General features: G+C 45.6%; 1 protein-coding gene across 1 annotated transcript in view; it reads left to right on the forward strand.

The window, feature by feature from the left end:
- FRMD3 (FERM domain containing 3) overlaps positions 1-18,502 on the forward strand; it is a 530,236-nt gene that overhangs the window by 266,314 nt on the left and 245,420 nt on the right. Inside the window, exon 3 of the mRNA XM_069229965.1 lies at positions 15,547-15,589. Within this exon, the coding sequence (XP_069086066.1) occupies positions 15,547-15,589 (43 nt within the window). The remainder of the gene's footprint in view (positions 1-15,546; positions 15,590-18,502) is intronic.

Genomic DNA, 18,502 nt, shown 5'->3' on the forward strand with positions numbered 1-18,502 from the left:
GAGACAGGGACAAGCATCAGAACTACACTTCTGAGTCTAATGAGTAGTCATAGAGTATGCCTCACCACCTAATTGTATCATTAAATACACAATGGTGGAGCTAAGACATATTGGGGGTCATTACAACCTCGGCGGTCTGCATGGCAGACCGCCGAGGTTGCGGGCGCCAGAATACGGCCATTGCTGGCGGTATGGCTGGCTCCCTATTTTGACATTTCTGCTGGGCCAGCGGACGGTAACAGAGTTACCGTCCGCTGGCCCAGCAGAAATGTCACATCAACATTGCCGCCGGCTCGTAATTGAGCCGGCGGCAATGCTGATGTGCAGCGGGTGCAGTAGCACCCGTCGCGCATGTCACTGCCCGAAATTCAGGCAATGAAATGCGCAACTGGGCTCTGTCTGGGGGCCCCTACACTGCCCATGCCAAGTGCATGGGCAATGCAGGGGCCCCCTGGGGCCCCCTGAGTCCCCTTACCGCCAGCCTCTTCCTGGCGGTGCAAACCGCCAGAAACAGGCTGGCGGTAGGGGAGTCATAATCCCCAGGGCAGCGCTGCTTGCACCGCCAGACCCGGCTGTGTGACCACGGCTCTACCACCGCGGTCCAAATACGCAGGGAGGCACCGTCAGCCTGTTGGCGGTGCTCCCGTCGTTGTCATAATGACCCCCATACTCCGCTCTAGATAGTAATGCAGGGATTTAGGATCGCATGGTTAAAACTGCCTCAAAGAAAACCAAATCAATTTGATTTATTTGTTGATTGTCCCCAGTAGCCACTCATTTCCAATGAAGAATGCCCTGTATGCCACCATTTGACTCAGCAAAACCTGCAGATCTTGACGGCTATATATTCACCTTGTGATCTGCTCTATCACCTGCACTATAGGTGCAATCAATGCTCAACCCATTTTGGCTGAGGAACTCATTGTCTCAGGATACCACTTCAAAACATGAAGTTTCAACATCACCAAAATGTACTTTAAGACCAACCATCTGGAAGCAATCTTCAAAGTTATATACCGAATCCTGTTAAACGTTATCCCACCACAAAATAGGCCAGCTCCTACATTTCACAGGAGCCGGGTACAAATTTCTTCTATCATCATTAAAAACTATGAGCTCCTTTTGGTCAAGGGCTCCAAGCAAAAGGACCTCCCCCACCCCGGAATCATTCTTGAATTGACCTTTCCTTTAATCAGTCTGCTCTGTTGTACAAGCAGGGTTCACTTTAGACGAGCTCATATGTATGTATGTGATTACCTAGGATCAGTCTGTAATCTATTACATGAAGATCTGTCATTTAAATACCTACACAAAAAAGCATGGTCTTGTAATTAATTTTAACGGATTATTAGCGGTTGAAAAAGATATGTAATATCATCATCATCAAAACACTTTATTCGGTATGAAAATAATCAACCATAAAAATAAATAAGCAATACAATACATAAAACCAGATTTCATTAAACCAATATATAAATCCCATCATATCCTACTAAACAAAATGTACACAAATAAAAGAATTTTGATCCAAAATTCATTAAAAAGATAATACATCAATCAAGTTAAGAATTATAAAATCTTTTAAAAATACTCTAAATTATTCCGCCAGGTAATAGCTCCCTTCAAAAAAGACCCCTGCCCCCGCCACACCAATTCATCAGAGGCCATACGCAGCCACAAAAAAGCTGGGTGATATTGCACAAAACCCTTAGGCCTCAACAGGGGGAGTAAGAAACGGCACCTAAAGGGTGCATACAAATCACAAAACAAAGTAAAATGAATCAAAGTCTGCAAAGACACACCATCACAGGGGCAGAGTCTGATGGATTTTTCATCATACTGACCTAGCGGAAAGCATAAGTTACTTCTCATAACCCCTAGGCGAAATCGCGTGATGAGAGTCCTTTCTCTCACATTTCTTATCTCTAAAAGATAGGGCTCAGGGCCCACCCCCATCTTTAGCATAATAAAATCCCTTACAGATTTTTTCCTTAAATCTTCCTCCTCTCTTTCGGCCCCCAGGATTTTCAGCAAATTTACCTTAGCCCAATATTTATAACGGCTGGTCAAACCCCTAGGAGCATCAAACATGTCCGGCTGCCCCACTACATAGGCTACCTTTCTTATATACATCAGCCAGGGAATATCCTTCACATGATCACAAGCCAAGCAGTCCTGTAGGATCTCTCTGTTAAAAAAGGCACATTCAATAGTTCATAAAGAGATCCATAGCAAGAAGGGAGCAAGCTGGGTGGTATCTTGTACAAACTCAAGATCTAATTCAGTGTGCAGGCAAGAGCCAGAGGTGTTTTGACCAACTCCTAGTAACCTTCTGCAAAAACGATTTTCCTCTTCTGCAGGGGCCCTGATGTCCGTATACCCCCAGAGTGCAGCGCCATACAGCAGGATTGGGAGACATTTACACCTATAAACTTCAAGCAGGGGCTTAATAGGTTTATTTCCCACCCTTGCAGCAAAGTCAAACGTGGCACCAACTATAGCATTAAAAAGAACCCCTGTTCTAGAGATACAGGGTTTCCAGGTGCCTTTGTCATCGAAAACATCCCCTAAATAGGGGAAATCCTGAACCTTGCTAATTCCTTGCTCTTTAATCTTCAGCTCCTCCACCCTGCTAAGAGGCTTCCCAAATTCCATAACATGTGATTTTTTACAATTAATCTCTAGATCAAGGGTTAACATAAAAGAATCATAGGTTCTAACTGCTTCTTGGAGACCATTCATAGTGCGGGCCATAGGCACCGCTTCGTCCACATAAATCAATACGGGGACACTGTTACTATTAATTTTGGGAGCATCCCTACAACTTTTCACTAAAAAGTCAAACAATCCATTTGTGTACAAAAGGAAGAGGGTAGGGGCCAGGACACATCCCTGGCGCACACCCCTATTTAGCTCGAAAGCATCCGAACATTCCCCATTTGTCCCCACCCTCCCATTAGCATTACTAATGGAGGTACCGAGGCAACTCCACGATCCATGCCTAACCGGTTTGGCTTCTCCCACAGCTTAGCTTGATTTACCTTGTCAAAGGCACAGCTAAGATTCATAAAGGCAAGATATAGGGTGCCTTTCCTGGCTTGTGTATATTTCCCAATCACCATCAACAGGTTTAGACACTGTTCCGGGGTACCAACCCCTTCCCTAGAGCCGTACTGTACCAGACTCAAAATTTCGTTTTCAGCCATCCAAGCCTCAATGCGCTTTAAGATAATCCGGCCCAAGATTTTTGGCTGAAGAATAAAGAAGGGAAATAGGGCGTTAAGATCATTTCGGTCCCCCTTTTTGAACACAGGAATAATACAAGCTGATCTCCAAGTGGCGACAATTCCCACACTAACTGCTGCATTGAGAACATTTAACAGAATAGGCGCCCATAACTGGGGACAAGACTTATAGAGATCCATGGGAATTAAATCTGTGCCCGGAGCTTTATTGCTAGCGCTACCATAGAGCGCCTCCCTAACCTCATGGAGTGTAAACCTGATAGCTAAATTGGGGGACTTATCAAACTGTCTATCCCGATCATTTCTTAAAGTGCTCCCCTGAAAAATTCTACAAAAATGATTCACCCAAACCTTAGGGGCGATATTACAGCCCAGGCCCTCTCATGTTTCAGATTCAAAAAGACCCCTATTTAGAACCTTCCAAAACAGGCCAGGATTCTTGTGCTCTACTGCACATTCCAATTTATCCCAGGCTAATTTCTTGAGTTTTAGCTTTCTTGCCCTCAGAACACTTTTATACTTAGCCCTCGCATCTCTAACATGATCCATATCTCTAGGGTGGTCTTTGAGAGCACTCCTCAAGGTCTTCTTAGCATCATAGCAGGCCTTACTGAACCAACCACCCATATTCTTGCAGGGGGACTGAACAGCTGAGAACAGACAGTCTTTAAAGGCTTCATTCACTCTCAGCATCGCAGCCATTACTTTCTTCGGACTGGAAGTCTCTACCAGAAGTATACCTGTAATCAGATTTAAATTGTCACCCACCACCCTTACTACTACTTGCCGGATATTTACCTGTTTCCAACCAACTCTCCTGCCCTGGTCTTTTATCCTCACCAGCGCAGGCCCTCCCCGTCCTGGTTTACATAAAGTCTCTGGGAAATTGGAGCGGACCGCAAGGGGGTTATGAGCACTAAGCTGTTTCTCTAGCACCTCTCCTCCTGTCACCAAATCTTTTAATGGTGGTGACACAAAGAGATAATCAGTTGTTGAACCAAACCCTCTACCTATAAAGGTTGGGAGCTGATCAGTGCCCACCACTTCAATGTCACAAATATTCAAAAGGCCCATATTCCTTAGTCCCTCAATCAAAACCCTGCCCCTAGAATCCTGAGCTCCCTCAGCTGAGCAATCCTCACAATCAAACTCAAAGTGATTTACCACTGTGCTATGTCGTCCTACCTTGGCGTTAAAATCTCCTGACACAACACCACGGAATTCCATCCCCACCTCCTCCATTCTACTCTATGGTACCTGAAGAACTGAAAAAGGACCCTAATTTGGCACCCCACATCCCAGACAGGATTATAGAAATTAACCAAGAGAACATTGAGATTGCTAAGGAGAATTACCCAAACAATCAATATGCCCTGATGGTTACAGTTCATTTGAAATGCTCTCACTATTTTGGAAAATCGGATTAGGGTAACCAAACCACCTTTGGGACGGCCTCCGTGGGACCGAACTGCCGGGACTGCAAATCTATAATATCCATCCCAGGCTGCCTGCCCATCCGGCCAGGTTTCTTGAAGCATAATAAAGTCATAATGAGCCAGACACCTAACCCATGCCCGATCTGATAACTTTGTGTCATACCCTGCAACGTTCCATGAGATAAGGCAGCACTTTGTAGTCTTCTGACTCTGGACCTCCCTAGACATATCAGCAATGGGGGGTACTACCAGTCTCGCTGTATGTCTCCTTGCACAGCGTCAATCCACCCCCTCCAAGTCAGGGGCTCTGATGATGTCAATTCTCCTCCTAGTTAGCTGCAGAACACTCTGACCTTGATTCCTACCAGGGTAAAAGCTCGACACCCTGCCGCATATGATTATAAAAATAACCCAAAGGGACCATACCGATCTTTCCCTCTCTCAGGGAGGCCATACTTTGTGTGGAGAGGAGCCATTGGGCCAGGCCAGGATATCAACAATTTCTAATGATGCAGTTCCCGTTTCCCTCCTTTTCTTGGGCTCCACCCAATCAATTCTTCTAACAAACAAAATATCCCTAAGGTCCTTACAAGCAAAGTCACAGTTTTCACTCAGTCAACGGCTAGTCGTATTCTTCAATTGGTCCGTAGATTCACTAGAGCCTGGGGCAAGAACACGGACATTTGTCAACACCACCACATAGGGGACACAAGCCGGCGGGAGCTCTAAACAAACCAATGGGGAACTTTTCTTCCACAGATACCAATTTTGTTTTCTGCTGCCATGTTGAGATCCCCCCCATTCACCACAAACCCACTGTCAAGTTGCCTACCACCGCTAGGACTGTTATCCTCCCTTGCACCTGTTGATAGAGCAATTGGTGGGGCCAAAACAGTCTCTGCAGAGGAGCCCAGTGCCCCAGTCTTGTCTTCCATCTGCTCTACAAAGGAGCAGCCTGCCATGCCACCCGCAGAATGATGTCCCAATCTCAAAAGTGAAGCAGCTTAGCCAGCATCAGTCGGGGAAAAAACCATGTGGGAGGAGACATGCGAATGGACCCTGTGGGCCCCATCAAAGGTGTAAACCGGGGTGAGGTTGGTGGCTGTTGTGAAGGTTTTGAACCAGTTTTCAAGAAAGGTCAGGGGATCCTGACCCTCAGCACCCCAGGAAAGGCCCAAGATGCAGATGTTACTGCTCCGGGAGCGACCCTCGGCGTCTTCGGCCTGGGTCTCCAATTACTGCACTCTCGCACGAGGGTCCCCTAAGCTCTATGGTGTGTTCCGTCACTTGTGGTTGTAGAATTGCCAGTGTCTTTTTCCCATTCAATACCTTATCCACTAGTTGACGGTGATTGTCTCGCAGGAAGGTGAGATCTGTGGCGAGCGTTCCTAACCCGGTCTCTACCCAAAATCTGGGGCTTTCAATCGTCAGTAGTACTTGATCCAGCTTGGCTGACATATTCACGGGTCCAGTGGTGTCCGAGGCCAGTGTCTCTGGGATGGTGGACAGTGAAGGTCCCGCTGACGTGGTGACATTTGCCACCCCAGATTTTAGGCGGCCCATTGTTTGCGATAGTGGCGGCCACGTGTGTCCACTTACGGGGTTCCCACAGTTATTGCGGGCTGTTAGGGGTGATCGTTATCCCAGTTGGGAGGAGGAGGCTTGCCAGTGGCCCCCTTGAGGGAGGGCAGGGACAGTGATGCAAGCGAAGTGTGAAGGATCAAGCAACAGTGGTTATCTCAGTATCCACAATAGTGCCTGGGTAGGGCTCCTTATGACCTGCCAAGGGGGTCCTCAATATATGGGGGGCAGCGATGCATCCATTACATGTGCAGTTGGGAGGTGTTTCTGATGAGGACCCCACTGCGATCGAGGTCCAGGCAACGAGCTGTGGTGGGTGGGCCTAGGCATAGCAGGGGTTTTGCCTTTGAAATGCTGCCATGTGTCCCCTGTATGTTGGGAGCGTGATGCCTGACTGCATGGAGTGAGATAGCAACTTCGCCCACCGCTAATGGAAGCAGGACCATGAAATGACTCCTCAACAATGCCGGTCTTCAGCGCGATCAGTGCAGGTGGGCGAGCGCCGGGAGGGGAGGCGCGTCACCACGTTGGTCACAATGCACTCCTCTGCAACAGCCCCAGCAGTTTTGTAGCAGGGCCTGTGGAGCAGCCGAGTGGTGCAAGCAGGCCTCCGGCATGGTAACCCTTACATGCTCCTGTGTCGCAGCTGCACTTCCTCGGGCAGATCAGGTCAGTGTTAATGCTGCAGCATCAGCTCCACGGTCACTGCGCCTTCCACTGTCACCTTCAGGGCGCCTCAGTGCAAGGATACCATGTCAGTATGTTCTAGGGTGCCGTCGTCAGGATTAAAAGAGATTGAGCAAGCCCGGGAACGGAGTGCACTGTCGTAAAATCAGTCCTCATGGGAAAACACTTGTGGACAAACCTGAAGGACTAGGAGACAACAACAATAGCAGATGATCACTGTAGACTAGTGAACATAGTCTAGCATGAATATACATTTTGTATTTTAATACTGTCACTTTTTTGTCCTAGTAACCCAATGAGGAGCACTGTAATGTAAACTGAAATGTAAAGTAGTGAAAAGGTACCTTATTTGGTGGGTCGCTGGAAGGGCCACGCAAACTTCCTTGAGCTGATTCCCCCTTGATGCTTGTTTGTCAATTGCTCATTTTTTGGTATCAGGTTTATGTTGGCCCTGAAATCATTGCAGTTTATTAAGCATATCAACTGTCTGTCCTTGATGACTTCGACACAGACGGCTATTGGTAAAAGCATTGCCCATCATGCTTGATGTACGTAATCTCCTTGGCCTCTCCGGAGCCTCGTTCTGCCAGCACCAGGAAACTACCTGTCCCAGCTAACATCAGGGCAAAGGTGGAGCCCTGCAACGAGTTCCACCTGGCCTCTGTTTGCTATAAAAGCTCATCCTGTATCCTGCAGCTTTGGCTGCACCTAGGCAAAGTATGGGCCATGGGCAGGCCCATCCTGCACCCGTCAACAACAGGAAGGGGCAGGGCCACCCCCCTTGGCTTTGCATAAAAAACTCATTAGCCTGGTAAGAATTACATGACTTTATGCTTCAGCCTTAATAAGCTTTTTCACCGGTTGTTCTTATAACAAAGAGGAAAAGAATTTGTCTTGAATTACTGTCTTCTTTTTTTGTCCCTACTTACCCAGAGAAATCAATTGCTACTTTTCCCCTCTTCATTCCTCGTAAGCTGTTTATTGCTGTAAGAAATGGGGAAGCGCAAAACAATAGCTGCTGCCTCGGGCAGTACAGGGACCACCCTGAGTGGGTTTTTACAATGAGCCATCGTAGTCATCTCAAAAGACATTGAGTTGGTGGAAGGGGCATGTCACTTTCATCACCTCCAAACTCCCATACAAACCCTGCATCGGCCACAACAGTCAATCAGAAGAGTGATATTGATAATGATGTTGTTACCCTGGTTCAGGAATTGTCAGTGGTGGCACCAACTGTACTCACAATACCTCTGGGGGAAGCAGACAACCTGCAAGTACGTAGCTAGACATAGGAGAGCAAGTCTGGGGAAAGAAAGATGAACAGCGAAATTCAAGAGGCCCTGCATTACAACCCCAACTCCAATGTCCGTAAAGGAGCAGGCTGACATGGATTCTCACTCACGGGGCCTTGATGTCCTTGTTTGCAATCTTACGAACTCCATAATGTATTTCATATGAAACAAGTTCGAACTTATTTATGCTTGTTAGCTAAACTAACTAATTTAACTCCCCTTCAACTCTCTACCATCACAAACAGAGGTGCTTTTAAACTCAGCATTCCCTGGGGCTAGGTTCAAATTCTTACGAAAGGAAATTTCTTGATTATCCTGGAGGAGCTCAAAGGGAAGGGAATTCCAGAGATTTGAGGCTCTAAATGCTAAAGCTCGACCTCCCCATCTTGCTTTCTTTATCCATGGAACTTTAATTAGGGAGGCCGTCGAGGATCTAAGAGCCCTTTGATGGATGTAGAGTGTTGCAATCTGTTTAAGGAAGGCTGGACCCTTATTTTCCAGAGCTCTGTGCAAAGTGCAGAGGGCCTTCACGTTGATCCGTTGTTCCACAGACAGGCAGTGAAGGGAAACTAAAGCAGGTTTTGCAGACAGGTGTCTGAGAGTCTTCATAGGTAGGCATGCTGCGGCGTTCTGCACCACCTGAAATCTTTTTAGTGCATATCGAGGTGAACTCAGATAGAGGATATTTCCATAATCCAGGTGTGAAATTATGAGAGCCTGAGTGATTAGTCTTTTGGCTTGAACAGGAAGTACCTTAAATACTTTTTAAAGAAGTCTTAATAGACTAAAACAGGTGGCTGTCAGCTTTTTAGATTGATAGTCCATAGTCAGGTGGGAGTCCAGCCAAAAACCCTAGTACTTTATGTTGTCTCTTGGTGGAGGCGGGCCTTCCAACCCATCAGGGAGCAGAAAAGGGGATTTGAGTGGGCCATAATTACCCACCAATATGCCTTCTTTTTTTCTTTCTTCAGCTTACGTTTACAGCCGGCCATCCATCTAGCTACTGCTTTAAGACAGGGTGTCAGGTTGGGTTGACCTATCTTAGAGGTAGTTGACCATGAGAAGACCAGCTGTGTATCGTCAGCATAGGAAACCAGTGACAAGCTGTAAGGTTTCACAATCTCAGCCAGAGGGGACACATAGATATTAAACAACGTAGGGCTGAGAGAGGAGCCTTGGTACACGCCACCAAAGGAAGGCTGTTGGAAAAAAAGGAGCAATCAAGAACTTAAAAGGTTCTATCCCTCAAAAAGGAGGAAACCCATTTCCAAGCGCGCCCCTTGATGCCTGCATGGAAAATTCCATGAAGTAGAATGCTATGGTCTACAGTGTCCAATAGAATCATGGTGGCAGCGCCCCCTAAATCCAGTCATCGTCCAACATCTTCGACTACTTCCAGAAGGGCAGTCTTGGTACTATGTTGGGGTCTGAAGCCTATTTGAATATGATGAAGGATATTGTGTTCTTGAAGATAACCTGACAGATGTCTATTGACATGTTTTTCAATCAGTTTATCTGCTATAGTCAAGAGAGAAATTGGCCTATAGTTACTCAATAGGGCTGTATCTAGATGAGGCTTCTTAAGTAAAGGTTTAATGACAGCATGTTTCCAATGTGACGGAATAAGGCATGTTATTAAAGACTCGTTGAGGGCCTTAGTCAGAGCAGGGGCAATCATGTCTGGACCTAATGCCAAAATGTGAGGAGGTGCAGGTGAGGAGGGGCAGGGTCCAGTGGAGATCCTGATTTTATAGTGTGTAACAAGTTAGTTACCATTCCTCCGTAAGGGGCGAAAATCTAATAGAGAATCTCTGGAGTTAAGAACCTGACCCTGGCCTGAAAGTCGTCATTCTGGGTGGTCATAGCTGGAAAAGCTAAATAGACGTCTATAATTTTATTTTGAAAGAAACAGGCCAAATTCTTGCTATGCCCATTAGAGGCTTCAGTGAGATTGGAATGAGAGGGCACTTGAAAGATTTCTTTAAATATTGAGAAGATTTCTTTGGGAGAGTTGGAGGACTGAAATATTTTAGATGCATAGTATGATGACTGTGTGGCTTTAATTTCTGTATGGAACTGTCTAATTGCTTTCCTATATTTGTTTTTTGCATAATTATCGTACGTTTTCCTCTACTTTCTTTCAAGGCATTTACACTCCCTTTTTTTGCAGCAGTAGCTGAGGAGTGAAACAGGGTGATTTTTTATGCCCTGCACCTCGGGTGATATTTTTTATTGGTAGTACAGAGTCTAAGGAAGCCCATTCATTGAATTTGGCAGCTAAACTTAGGGTGGAATTAAGGAGAATGGCTCTAGTGTTCTCAAGGGTGGAGGTCCATTCCTTGCAATTTAGCTTAGACCAGTGCCGACCAGATAGTTTGTTTGCTAGCCGACCTGTTTCTGCGGCGGTATTGAGTATCATGAGCCTAATTAAAAAGTGGTCAGACCATGACAGAGGAAGTGGTGTCTGAGCTGAAAGTTCTGAGATGTTGCTGAACACAAGGTCGATCATAAGACCTTTGGTATGTGTAGGGCCATTAATCATGTGTGCGAGACCTAGCGCCTCAAGGTCTGTAAGTAGTGCTTTAGCCACGGCATTACTTAGTTTGTCCGCGTGAATATTAAAATCGCCAAGAATAGTAAAGTTAGATTTACTCCCAACTAGATCAGCAACTTGTTCAGAAAGAGCTTGAATAAACTTATTGTGAGGGCCAGGGGGGCGGTAAATAAGAGTCCCGGAGAATGTGAATGTAAGGTTCACTGCTAGGGAGAAGGACATGCTTTCACAGTCAGGAATTATCAGAGGTTGAGAGAGACATTTAATAGAGTCCTTAAAGATAATGGTGATTCCCCACCCCATGTGCGTGCCCTAACTATTAGATTTATTGAGTACCCATGAGACAGGGTCAAGGTGACATCCGGAGAGGATTTCTCCCAGAGCCAAGTCAGAAATAAAACTACTGGGGCATTGTCACTCAACAGTAAATTGATATCAATTTTGTGGACGGATAGAAATTGGCAATTGACTAAAAGGAACCTAACGATTGACCCATAGTACTTCCTTCGGCGCTGCACGACTACACTCTGAGGAGTCCTTAAGCAGTTGTTGCAGACCCAGTGTGGGAGACCAGGATCAAAAGAGTGCTGGCAGCAATCCATAATAGGCGTTTTGAGGGCAAGGAGTTGACTAGCTGAAAATATTATTACATCTAGGCCGGAAAGGGCAGCATCCCTGGCCCCGGTCCCGGACGGGTGCAGATGGGGTTGCCTATCCAAGTGTTACCATTGGGATATTTTTAAACACCATCTGTTTTATCTAGGGTGCTTAACGCTGAGGCTAATCTTTATAATATCCCACACCAGCCACAGATTCAACATACCAACCAGTAATTTTTTCAAACCCTTGATCATATTAAAGAATACTGACTGAAGCTACTTTACTTTGATTTCTGTTAATAAGAAGCAGAGCCTTCATTTGTGAACCAGGATATTGCTCATTAGTTGGCCAAAGCGGGCTTACATATTACCCAGCATTATTACCCTGAACCCGGTATCATCAGCTCCGGCCCTTCTCAACTAGAAGTAGCTTTTCTGGATAAGCATTCAATGACCTACGCTAAAAATACCCTCAACATTGTCTCACAGAACATTGCAGGCATATGCTTGAAATTGTCAAATGTGGACTGGGTTGGTTTTATAAATGCACATGAAAATCTAAGTTGCCAAGAGACTTGGATGATGGCAGATTTTCACATTAATGAACACCATACCTTTTTTCAACCTGCAATACCCTCTAAGGTGGGTAGAGTGAGAGGAGGTCCAATCAGCTTCTTCTCTGTTAATGTCACTGATCTCAAAATACCAAAATGTTGGTCCTCCCCCCACTTTTTGGTTACTCTTTTATCATTTCCTGCCGGCCTTGATATTATATTAATTAATTTTTATTATAATATTTGTAATCAGTCGACCATGGATATCATTCATCAATTGGATAAATTCCTAGAGGTTTTTTTTTCCAGAATACTAAACATGTTGTTTATATTGTTTAGGTCAGATATTTCAATTTTGCTACTTGTATGCGTTTGGATACTTGGGTTTGTGGCTTTAGTAATGACCAATATGAAAATGTTACACATTTTTCCTACAAGGTCTATTGTCGCACCTTGAAGATTGGGCCATGGCCAATAATGTTTGGCAGACGTCCAATTTGGTTTCAGGCCCAGTATAGCGACAATTGAACAGTGCCTAAATCTCTAACTGATTGTGGGTAAATATGTTGAAGCACAGAAGAGCTATGTGAACTTGACTTCCATCAACCTATCAAGTGCTTTTGACCTTGTTAACCACTCTAAGCTAGTGGACCAAATGGCAAGGATGGGAGGTGGAGATTGACCTTTTAACTCTCATCAGACATCTACACCAAGATCTCACAGTTAGGGTACGGTATGGTCCTTTGGTTGAAGGCTTGCCCTACATCAGCTTCATGTGGGGCGTTAGTCAGTGATGTATTTTGGCACCCTTCCTCGTCCTGCTTTACATTAATGGGCTCAATAATTAGCTGACCAAAAATGGGAAGGATGTCCCCCCGTATGGGGGATACGTTTATCCCCATCCTACTGTATGCGGACGATGCGGTGATAATCACCCGCAAAGCAAATGATCTCCAAACTCTTTTATACATATTTGTAGCATATGTGAATGACCTAGATCTTAAAGTTAATTTTGCAAAATCATATGTAATGACTTGTGGTCACCCAAGCACAAATGGAGAATTGTAATTTAGCAAATGTGAAGGATTGTAACTATTTAGGCATTCTTTTTTACTTAATCTCTTAGTAGGTCAGCAATTTTAACATCGAGACTCCAGTCTTTTAACAGGAACATTGAGGCTATATTAAGATTTGCCCAAAAACTGAAAACAAAAACAATTGCAGAAATGCTTACCCTTTAAAGGAGTAAGTGCATTTCGGTGGGAACATATGGCGCTGGTTTATGGAGTAGCACCGGTATCCTCCAAAGAGCAGAAAACCACTTTACTCGCAGACTACTGTTAATACTGGGTGGTAAAGCCACCCTAATATGCCACAACGAAACGGGGTTAACATGTTTGGAATATCTGATTGACCTGGCACCTTTATTGTTCTGTGTTAAAATCTGGGGAACACCTGAGGCCAGTTGAACCAGAACATGTATTACTGACTGCTTATCATTAGATAGGTAAGACCAAATTGTGCGGCTTTCATATTTGAAAGAATCATTTAAATGAGTAGGTTTGACTGAATTAAATGAAAACCCCTGCATTATTGGGCCTTAACACAAGCCACATGTCAAAGAACGCTACCCAGCATACTTTATGAATACACGCATTGAGCCATACCTAAGCTGAGCCAGCATGTGAAGGGAGAGTGGGGTTGGTCTATAGGCAGGAGAGAGGCGAGGCATATGTGTTTGGCCTGCCATCTTAGGCTGGCCAAACACACATGCGCCCTTAGTTTTCTCCAATCGAGCTGTGTTGCACTGCTGGGTTGGAGAAACGACACACACTCCCACACAGTGTCTGAGTGGCAGAACAAGCCACTCAGACTAATCGTGGCACTGCTCTCATGCTACGCTTAGCATGAGAGCAGTGCCAGGATGGCATGTGGAGTCTGTGTTGGTTTCCCAGGGACTTCTAGGACACCAGAGAGAAGAGGAGCAACGCGGCAACGGTGCTGACAAGGTACGTTTTTTCTTTATTATTTCCCCGTTCCACTCCTCCCCCTGGCCCCTGACTGCCCCTCCCATTTAGATTTGTGGCAGAGGCCACTACTTTGGCCGAATAAAGATTTGTTTGACTGACTGACTACCTTTTTGCTAATAAAGAGTAAATGTTAATATATAGCATTCTAACACTATTTGCATTATAGTAACCTTAATGGGAAACAAATAATCTAAAACCCACCAGGAATGACTCTCTAGGCAATGTATCTATAAAACACTGCGAAATGGACAGGAACAGCAAACAATGCTTTAGAAAGCATGTAATGGGACATGGATGAGTAGTGCTTGTTTACATACGTAATTTAGTAGAAAAACATTTTCAAAAAGGTGGGGTAGTCCATCCGTCCCTCGCGCCCCTCAATCCTGGTGCCACAGCACTTGCTGCAATAATAATATCTATGCCCCTCCATAACTTGTCCCAGTGATGCTAATTTGCACTTCAGTTCTTCTTGGCATCCAATTAAATGTTGAAATGAGGCACTATGTTTCTCTACTTCCTGGAAATATTTTACAGCAAAGATAAAACAAAATAATGATCTAACTGGTATGAAATATTAAATACCTGTACAAATATGAGAAACGATTGCAGGTGCAGGAAGACAGCAGTGCCTACCAGAAAAAGACACTGCGCAAAACAGCAGATCTTGTCAGTGTGTAATGTGGATTTGGGTCACATAAATGTATTTTTGTCAATGGCATTTGAGTTTCTTGGCCTAAAGGATGCTGGATATGTTTGAGTTTACAAGCGGTACATTTTGCAGGGCTCCCTGCCCTCTTATAGCGCCATGTAATGTATTTTCCATTGTTGTCAGTGATAAAGTCCGTCGTGGTGCCGGATAGAACCGCAACGCAAACGAGCAGCACGGTGGGAGGTAAAGTAACCCCTGCCCGCTGTTTGCACTGTCTTTATGCGAGCTGAGATCTCTGTGCCTGGAACTGAAGTCCGTGGAGAACAGGAGAATTCACTCAGCAATGAAAATAGGAACAAAACGAAAATACATTTTTACCTCTGTTATGGGCTCAGACTTGTGAATTGTGTGAAAAAAAAGTACTTCAGTCAACTGAATAGGTTAAAAACGTGTCAAATGTATCATCTGTCTGGATTGCAAGTGCCTCGATAATTAACTGTCCCTGCGCAAACACCTTTTACATAGGGGTCGCAATTGCAAGGGGTGTGAAGTTTATTACAACTGGGAACTACCAGTGTGATAATGACCACACCTGATTTTCCCTTGGTAAATTTCAGCAGGATTTGTTGATTAGGGAAAAGACACAATAAATACTAGGAGATTGTGATTTTGTTGCAGAAAGCTTCCAAATCTCATTTCCCGCTCCATTTTTGAGAGTTCAACTTGTAATAGATGCTGCTTATCGCGCGTTATACTCCGAACCGCTGAGTCTTCCCGCAACGTGAATATTCCCTCCTCCACTAGCTGTTGTAGTAAAGCATGCTGCTGTTTGAAAGCCATCGTACTCAGGCGCCTTAGTGTAAACTTTATGTGCTGCATCGACTATCGCATTAACCGCTGTTCTCCTTTCCCTTCACAGCACTGGCTGGAACCCAACAAATCTATCGCCAAGCAAATGAAGTGTAAGTGTTGAAATCCCTGCGTCTAATGTGCTTGAAATGCCCACAGATGTTCTGTTCAGTGCTATCTGTTAGAAGTTCGATGCTGCGGATGAGAAGCTGCGTTTCTACTCAAGCAACCATCAGGCGCAGGTTCACAGATGGGCGCGCAGTGAACAGCAGGCGGAAGGGCACATCAATGCTATTGATTTCAAATTACGATGGCTTGACTTGCTTACCTTATTGTGAGTGATGACAAGTGATGAGTACTGAAAACATTCGCCAGGCCTTAGCAGTCAATCGCACTCTTTGCAGAAGAGAGGAGACATTTAGCAAAACATGCGTGTCTATCTTCTCATCCTGGTGTGGCTAGCTGAGGGCTGTTTTTCCAGTTTTTTTCAGTGGGTCATCTTTATGTGTGACCTTCTCGATGGACTTCCATCTTGTTTATTCAGGTCTTTCAAGGTTAGAGCTCCACCGCCATTTGATCCAGCACTGTTTGAGGAAGTATAGCTGGTCTACCAAATAGCTGCCTTGCTGGGCACATCGCTTCCCTTTTCCCTAGAGGGCAAACCATTGAATGAGACTTTTGATGATCTTATCTTCTTACCCCTTTAGGAGGAAACCAGGAGTAGCATGCTGCACTGAGTTGCTCCAAAAGGAATACATTCCCTCCACAAACATTTATGTGCTGTATAAATAAACACACTGCCTGGTTGCTTCATGCTAATTCCGTTTGGACCACATGCAAGTTGCAGGATGATTGTGAAACTGAACTGATGTGCAAACCTGTGACAGCCTCTTCCTCCCACATCATTTATGCTTTGCACAGTATGTTAGGCTTTCAGCACTAGATGAAAACCCACAATAACTACAAATATACATCTCTTTGTTCTCTTGTTTATCATCACTCCTCTGTTATCTCTCTTTCATTTCTACATTAATTTCATGGTTTCATCCTGCATGGACAATATTGGGTGACCATCAATCACCGAAGGAAATCCATTGCAACAGTACTGTTTGTGGGATTTCATGCGTTATGTGATCAATATTTGACACAGACATTACATTTGTGCCCAGCAGTTCTGAATACACCATATTTGTGCTCAAAATTCCCCACATACAAGATATGGGGGGTCATTCTGACCCCGGCGGTCTAAGACCGCCGGGGCCAGGGTCGGCGGGAGCACCGCCGACAGGCCGGCGGTGCCCGGCAGGGCATTCTGACCGCGGCGGTTCAGCCGCGGTCAGAAGAGGCAAACCGGCGGTCTCCCGCCGGTTTACCGCTGCCCTTAGAATCCCCCATGGCGGCGCAGCTTGCTGCGCCGCCATGGGGGATTCTGACCCCCCTACCGCCATCCTGTTCCTGGCGGTTCGCCCGCCAGGAACAGGATGGCGGTAGGGGGTGCCGCGGGGCCCCTGGGGGCCCCTGCCGTGCCCATGCCAATGGCATGGGCACGGCAGGGGCCCCCATAAGAGGGCCCCGCAAAGTATTTCAGTGTCTGCTAAGCAGACACTGAAATACGCGACGGGTGCAAACTGCACCCGTCGCACCCCTGCAACTACGCCGGCTTAATTCTGAGCCAGCGTCCTCGTTGCAGGGGCATTTCCTCTGGGCCGGCGGGCGCTCTTTTGGAGAGCGCCCGCCGGCCCAGAGGAAATGTCTAAATGGCCGCCGCAGTCTTTTGACCGCGGTGCGGTCATTCAGCGGCGGTACCTTGGCGGACGGCCTCCGCTGTCCGCCAGGGTCAAAATCAGGCCCATGGTGTCCAACATTCCCCAGAAGCAGCACTTGTGAGACAACAGTTCCTAAGGACAGAGCATATGTGCCAATGTTTGATCAATAATCCTCAAAGCCACTACTTTTGTGCCCAAGTCTCCTAGGTACAGCACGTACAGGTTGGTATTAGTATTAGTATGGGTTTAGTATTGCCCAGCAATCCCCACGTACAGCAACAGTGCACCACTTGGCAATCCCAAAAAGATGACCCTTTGTACCCAGAATTCAGCGGGGCAATTACAGCATTCAACAGGAACATTGCATCTGTCACCGTTGCCTAGGGTTACTGCCTATGTGCCCATCATTTCCCAGGTGCAATGCCTACACATCCATCACCACTGAACACCAAATCTGTTGCTGGTCATTTCCAGATCATAACTGGTACAAGCAGAGACACAGCTACACACAAAAAGGTAACAGGGTACTTGAGTAAGCATCATTAGGATATCACCCAATGCCCCCTCTAAGGGTTTTCCCTAAAAATGACAGTACCCCGAACAACTACCAATAGCATTTTTCTTCATGGGTTCCTTCGGTTCCTCCTTGCTATGGCCATTCTTTGGTACGTAGCGGTCTCCCTTGGGAGCTCTTGGCAGGGCTACAGATTAGTGTACCAGTGAGATATATGAAGGACTGGATTAAAGATTCTTACTCCGTGGTTGTGTAGCAGAATGCTTTTATTCACTAACCCTCCTGATTAGTGTGGGTATTATGATGGGACCTCATCGCCTTAATTGTGTAGGATAAAACTGTGTTTATGAGGTGTTGTGTTATGCAACTCCCTAGTGTTTTGTTAACATGCTTGCCCCACTAACAAACCTTGCAGTCGGTCAGAGGAATTCTTCAAGACTGATCTCAACCCCATTCCTTTTTCTAACAAATGCCCTTTGTTAGATATCTGTAATGTAGTTAGGTCAGAAGAAGGGCAAAAGGACTCGTAATTCTAGATGATTTTCATTGGTAATTTCACCACTTGTGGCTTATTACTTAGCCACAACTGGCTAAATGACCACCGTACCTGGACCTTCCTCCTGTACTGTGTTAAACCAAGTACAGAATGCACCACCTTGGACTTGTTTCGCTGCAGACACGTACCTGGATTCTCCATGACATTGCTGCTTTGCAAACTAGCAAACTGATATAAATATGCAGCAATT

Source organism: Pleurodeles waltl, chromosome 1_1 (genome assembly GCF_031143425.1).
Source record: "Pleurodeles waltl isolate 20211129_DDA chromosome 1_1, aPleWal1.hap1.20221129, whole genome shotgun sequence".
Lineage (NCBI taxonomy): Eukaryota > Metazoa > Chordata > Amphibia > Caudata > Salamandridae > Pleurodeles > Pleurodeles waltl.